Here is a 6488-nt window from a genome sequence, read left to right as displayed (position 1 = left end):
CATCCTGCATGGGGATGACAGTACAGGCAGAACTTGGTTCTTGGGAGCAAGGAAAGTTGATATTAAAATCATTTGTGGCCCTCCAGAATACAGTCCTACCCAACCAAATCTTAGTGTTTAATTTCTCTTGTTCAAATCATTAAAAATCATTAAGAAACTGCTTTAAGCCTAAGTGTCTGTACCAAAGTGCTAAAATGTTATTATTAAAAAAAATTTTTTAAAAGCCCAGTCTCAATGGGAGTTTGGCTTTCTTAATTCTAACGTATATTTTGGTCAGTATATCCCCCACTCTGTCCAGGGCTCTGTGTAAGTCTGGGGAAAGCTGCGGCACTTCTCAGGGCTGTGTGTGGTGAGGGTCAGAGGCAGGACTACTAAGCAGATGGTCCCTGTACATGAGCAGGGCACTCAGACCTCTGAGTCATCCAATCTCTCAGGAGCACCATGGAGAAAGAAGTGAGGCAATGGATACCTAAAGCCCAAAGTGAAATAGTTGATACTGTAATTCATCATTACTCTTAATGAAATGAAGAGCCTTCATTAAGGTTCCTGGCGTAGGCCAAGCTTGTTCGGGCACAGGTCATCCATTGTCTTTTTGCTGGTTGAAAAAATGAACAGATTTCAGCTTTCCATTCAGTGCCCAGGGACATCTCTTCTGGCCTCTTGCCTTCCTGCACTGATTTACAACTCACTGACAGGTCTAGCCCGCTGCTCCCCTGGTCCTTCCCCCAGTCTTGGGCTGGAAATGGCTGGAGTTGTGCCACTTTGACTCCTTCCTGAAGGGTCTGCAGAGGCAAGCCAGGATGACCAGTGCATAGCCTGGAGGTTGTCTGCATCTGCACCCAGGACCTTGAATTTGGAGAGCTCCCACCACAATGCCTCACCACCACATGCCAGCTCTCCTCATCCTTTTAGTGCTCCTTTCTTGTCTGGGTTTTACTTCCTCTATCTGCCATTTGCTCCTGTAAAATCATCTACCTGCTTCTCAGAGTAGAGCACCAGGGCTTCCCAGTGACCTTCCTCAGCCTCACTCCTGGCCTTGAGAGGTGCCCTTGTCAGCAGGTAGCCAGAGGTAGAGTTAGTTACACTTGTGCACCATCCAACCTGCAGCTCAAGTGAAGCCACTTTGAACTCCACTTCCAGGGGCAAAGAAAACAGCCACATTCCAGGAAATGCATTTTCATTTTATTTAAAAATTATTTACAATTTATTGAGCCATTCATAAATGCTTTACTTTAAAATCTTCTTTTTTTTTTTTTAACCTGAAGAAAATACTTGGGGGTGGGGATAGGGAGAGGAGTGGTGACAAGCTCCTCAGGGGTTCTGCCAAGGGATAGGTACAAAGCAATAGGAGTGGGCTGAGCCTGGTGGAAGTCTGGCCAGGTAGGCCCCTGTGGGCCAGTGGCCAGCTGGGCAAGAAGATGGCAGTTCTTGCTCAAAACTCACTATAAACAGTCTGGGTCTGAGGCAGTACTGAGGGCTTACCCTCTCTGTTCCAACCAGGCAAGAGCAGGTGAGGAGTAGGTGGCTATGGAGTTAGCAAGAGAACACATGCATGTTGAGCCTCCAGCCAGGCCAGGCCAGGCAAGGGGTGTGTCAAAGTCAATAATGCTTTGCTGGAAGAGGCAACTCCAGCTCAATTCTTTACTCCCACATGCTGTGGTCCTCCTTCTGCAATACCTGTTCTGGTTTGGTGGGGAGTGATAGGCCAAAGTTAGTGGGATGGAGGTTGTATAATACTTTAGGGTGTGAATTTTTGAGGACTCTTGCTTCTTGGTAGATGCCAGCCTTTCCCATCAATTGAGGGACACTGGAGAAGACCACTTATAATTAAAAATGAACTGCCCAGTATTCACTCTGCATTGCAGAAAGGCTGGGCTGAAAGTTCCACTATTGAAAATAGTTTTTTAATTTTTATTTTTTAACCCTTGTGGGTTTGAGAACTTTGAGAAGTTTAAGCTTATGAAAACTTTCAACTCTCTGGAAAACACGAGAACACATACACTAAATTCTGACAGTTTTAAGACCTTCTGAAGGTTTCAGGAACCTTCTGAAGTCCAGCAATGGACCCCCCTGGGGTGATGGACCCCAGGTTAAGAACTCCTGAGTCAAAGGTTCCTGTGGGTAAGCATTTTCCTTTGAGATGCAAATAACCCAGAGGAATTGCTGGTCTCCTACTTCCCAGGAAACTGATTGACTGGGTATGGAGAGGGAGTGGTGGTTTGGAGAAAGGGGAGGGAGGCTTGAATGGTGTGCAACAGGGAAATGCTTGGGAATGGTTTGAATATTCATCAGGCAGCACAAGATCATTGGGCCCTAACTAAGGGCTTTCGAATGGGTGGGAAATAGATTGGAAAGGCAGACAGGTGCCCCACGGACAAACTGCACTTACTTCCAAGATTTTCCTAAGCTTGTGGTGGTTCCTGATCACAACTTGGAAGTGGGTATGTGCAGTCATTCTTTCACCTTGTGGTTCTCCTTAGAACTGCACGTGCCCCAACATTCAGGAGAAAACCCAGGTGTAGTTAAGTTCTTGGAATAAAGTACACTTAGCTGACCTGCCGGTGTTTAGTAAGGGGTGGGGGAAATGGATGAAGAAGAAAAGTGATTTTTCAACATTCCTGTGTAATGCACACTGAAGTCCCATGCGCACATACATCCTTCTTGGCTGACCTGGGCACTCTTTGGTTTGTCATGGCTAAACTTGCTTTAATAGCTTAGAACTTTTCCATATAAGTTTTCTGTTTCGTTTTTCTTTTTTTTCACTTAAAACCTGAAATTCCATCTCTGGCTCCCAATTGGCTTTCTCCATTCACTGCTCCTCCTCTTTCAGAGCAGATTCATTGATCGATTAATGCCTGTGGATTGGGAGCCAAAACAGATGTGTCCCTGGGAAAAACAGTGACTTGAGATTCCATCTTACATTCTTTCCAGTCCAGCTGAGACACATGTCTCCAGGCTGTGAAGCTGCTATCTAATAGGAACAGTCACTGACAATTTTCTGTGCTGTAACATTAATTACAGCCCAACACAGCTTAGTCCCATTCTCCAAAGTTCTGGAGAAATTCTTGGTCCATTCCCTGAACTAATCTTCATACTTGCTACTCCAGCCTCCTATGTGCCTATCTGCCAGTGGCACCTTCTGAGTTAAGCTAAGCATGAGATATGGCACGAAGTTATTTTTTTCTGGAGGAAAGAATGGTGAACCCCAAGACATAGGTCTGCTATGGCACAGGGGATCCCAAAGAACAAAGAAGAATGTCAGGGGTCCCAGAGTGGCATTGTCAGCTTGGAGGTCATCTCCCAGACTGTGCTATGGACAAGACCATTTCTAGCATGTTCCATTAGAGGCACCTTCTTCTGTCAAGGCTCTGAGTCAAACTGGAGGCAACAAGGAAAAATCTGCCCCCCCCCCCAAAAAAAAAAACAACAGCTGGAGTGAAGAGGTGGAAAGGAAGGCAGAAATGCTCTGTCACCTGCGGGAGGCCCTGGGGGAAGCAGATGATGGGCGGGGCCGGCCTTCCCCCAAAGCCCTGGAATCTCACGCATCCAGCAAACGCTCTTTGTCTGGTCATGTGATCAGAGGTGTTAAATTGGAGTTTTCCTCAGAGGTTCTCTCCCCATCTGCTGACCTCTTCCTTTTTCGACCACCTGAAAAACACAGTCTGTGAGTCTGAATCTGCAGGCCCGGAGGGCATTCGTTCTCCCTCAGTGGTCTGAGCTTTCTTCAAAATAGAAGCAGAAATGGAGATAAAGCCCTTGAAGTTTGGCTGACACTCATCTGCATTCCTGGTGCTGATATCAGTATATTTAAGTCTTGAAGAATTAGGATGTACCTTCCACATAAAGTGACATTTCTGAAAAGCCACAAGCCCACCTATTGTCCACAATGGACATTTCCTGGAGGGGACTGGGTGAATGAAGCCCATGTAACACCTTGACATTGTGCCTTTCTTCCCCAGAAACTCCAGCCCTAGTTACTGACAGACACCCGCTGAGAGAGGACTGGTCACACAGTAGGACATCCCAGGAGCCCTGGTTGGTGGGCACAACTGGGAGTCATCCCCCAGGAACTCTAGTTCAGCACTGGGGAAGGTGGGTGTAATTACATAATCAATCTCCCTCAAGGATGGACGAATCATCTGTTCCCAGCTCTGTTGTTTTTGGAAGGATTATTTTCACGTTGTTCTCTCTGCCTTGATGTTCACTTATGGAGGATAAGAAATTCTTGGTCAATTCCCTGAACTAATCTTCATACCTGCTACTCCTTTTATGGAATCTCTTGAACACAAAGTTTTTCTTTAAAGGATTACACGGTAATTATTATAGACTTTGTGAACCGAACCTTATAGACTCCTGTCACAGCTACTCAACCTTCAACCTTGCCACAGTGGCCACTAAAAACAATGGGTCTATGATCCAACGAGTCTTTTTTTTTTTTTTTTAAACAAATGAAAGCGGGAGGTCAGAATTGAACCCAGGGGCCTGGTCTGCAGACTCCTGACCTAGAGAACCACCAACTAAATGGGATGGATTCCTACACTACCAAGGTACAATACTGACCTGAGCCCTATTATGGATTTCCACAACTGTACTGCCTTGGAGTCAATGGCTTCTTTGGGAGGGAGATCCCAGTATGTTTTCCTACCAAACTGCAGCATGGTTTAGGTCTGGGGTGGAGATACTCACTTAAGGTTCTCAGCAGCTTCTTGCCCATGGTTTCCTCAAAGTCACTACTGCAAGGGCTGGTCTCTGTGTCCAGGTTGATATTACAACATTCATTATCTGATGCTGAGAGAAAAGAAAGGAGAGTGAACTCAAGTCAACCTCCACATTCAGGGATCAAGGCTGGGGGATTCTGGGTAATGTCCCTCAGCTTTAAGACAAGAACCAAGACCAGGTAGGTATGACAAAGGAGGGATCCCTAGAAAGGTACTGGCTCTGTTAGTTAGCAAGAGGCTTTTCAGTGCCACAAAGGGAGCAAAGAGATGGAGAATAGGCACAGGAATCCAACATTCCATGTCAAGTCAGAAATTATTCCCTCCTCAAACACATTTGAAGACAGGACAACCTCCTCCACTTGCACAAACCCTAAACAACTACAGAGCTCACTAACAACTGGACACATGCCCCTGGATTCTCCCTCATAACCAGTGGCTATTCAGAGAGCCACAGGATCCCAGAGCAGGGAAGAGGTCCAAGCCTTCCTATCAATGCAATAGGAATGGAGCTGGGGAAGTTGGGTGCTGTGTTGGCAACTGCACTGTACCCGAAGTTGTGGGGCTGATGGTGCAGCATGTGGACAGGTGTGAGTCATTCCCTTCACCTGGGCCTCAGGGGTTCTCATGTGTCACCCCAGGATGGTGGACTAGATGTTCTCCAAACCCTCCATTGCCTCCATACTTATTTCTTTGCTACGTTTTCTAGCTACATGCTTTAGCTAGTAAATTTGATGTTTGGGGGAGAAAAAGAACAACAGTTCTAAATTCAGGTCCTAGACTGGTAACTAGGTATGTCCCAGATTTTCCAGGTTAGTGTTCATGATCTCATTGACCTTAAAAACTGATATGCCTTTTCAGGTCATTGCTTTGGACTGATAGGTCTCTAGCACTGCAAACTGGGGTAGTCTCAAAGAGCAGGAGAGGAACGGTGGGCCTGGGGTAGGGAGGGGATGCTGCAAACTTGGTGAGGCAAGCACAGAAGGATCACAGGACTGCTGGGACACTGGGAGCTTGTCAAAGGGAGGTGGTAGGATCGGAAACCTCAGGGACAAAGGAAGGGAAGAGTCCGCTCAGCAAGGCTGATGACTAATGTCATTTCCTAATCTGTAAGACGGGTCTAATTACAACAACCTAATATTTATGGAAACACCCTGGTGTGCTCTTTAGATATGTTCATTATCTCATTTTTACAAAGCTACTTTATGAAATAGCTACTATAATTTATATCTACTATGATAAAAAAGGAATCTTTTATAACTTGCCTAAAATTGCAAAGTTCCAAAATGAAGGAGGCAGGGTCTGAGTCCAGGCAGAAACACAGCTCCTCACACCTGCCCTACGTGGTTTTCCTGGGAGAATGAATTAGGCCAGGCTGGCATGGCAGGTGCTCTGTGTTAGTGTTTCCTTCATGGTTGTGTAAGGAGGAGAGAGTTTGGCTCAGGGGCTGGGGTCCTAGAGCTCCCCTCACCCAGCTTGCCCCTGGTCATCCTAGTCCCCTGGGGGCAGAGGCAGCGATCCCCCTTGCTCCTGGGGGCCCCTCCCTGACCTGCTGTTGTGGGAACGGCTGCAGGAGACAGGGAGAGTTGCTGTGTCCTCTGCTCCTCGAAGTCAGTCATTTCTTCTTGGGTGAAGGACATCTCCTCCATCCTCAGGTACACCACCTCGCCAGGGCTTCTCAGCCCATCAGAGCGGCTGCCTGGGGAATACAGTGAGCATATCACCTCTCTGCCTTGGAGGGCACCTGGGGCTTCGGGAGGCAGAAGATGGCAG

General features: G+C 46.9%; 1 protein-coding gene across 1 annotated transcript in view; it reads right to left on the bottom strand.

The window, feature by feature from the left end:
• Positions 1–3568: 3568 nt before the first annotated feature.
• Positions 3569–6488, bottom strand: part of Cnnm1 (cyclin and CBS domain divalent metal cation transport mediator 1) — a 51070-nt gene continuing 48150 nt past the window's right edge. Inside the window, exons 10-12 of the mRNA XM_076834346.1 lie at positions 6265–6414; positions 4687–4788; positions 3569–3648 (exon numbers count right to left, since the gene is read on the bottom strand). Coding sequence (XP_076690461.1) covers positions 3569–3648; positions 4687–4788; positions 6265–6414 — 332 coding nt within the window. The remainder of the gene's footprint in view (positions 3649–4686; positions 4789–6264; positions 6415–6488) is intronic.

This window comes from Callospermophilus lateralis, chromosome 15, assembly GCF_048772815.1.
Source record: "Callospermophilus lateralis isolate mCalLat2 chromosome 15, mCalLat2.hap1, whole genome shotgun sequence".
Classification (NCBI taxonomy): domain Eukaryota; kingdom Metazoa; phylum Chordata; class Mammalia; order Rodentia; family Sciuridae; genus Callospermophilus; species Callospermophilus lateralis.
Note: the sequence above shows the minus strand (reverse complement) of the source record. Positions and strands in the feature narration are given on the sequence as shown.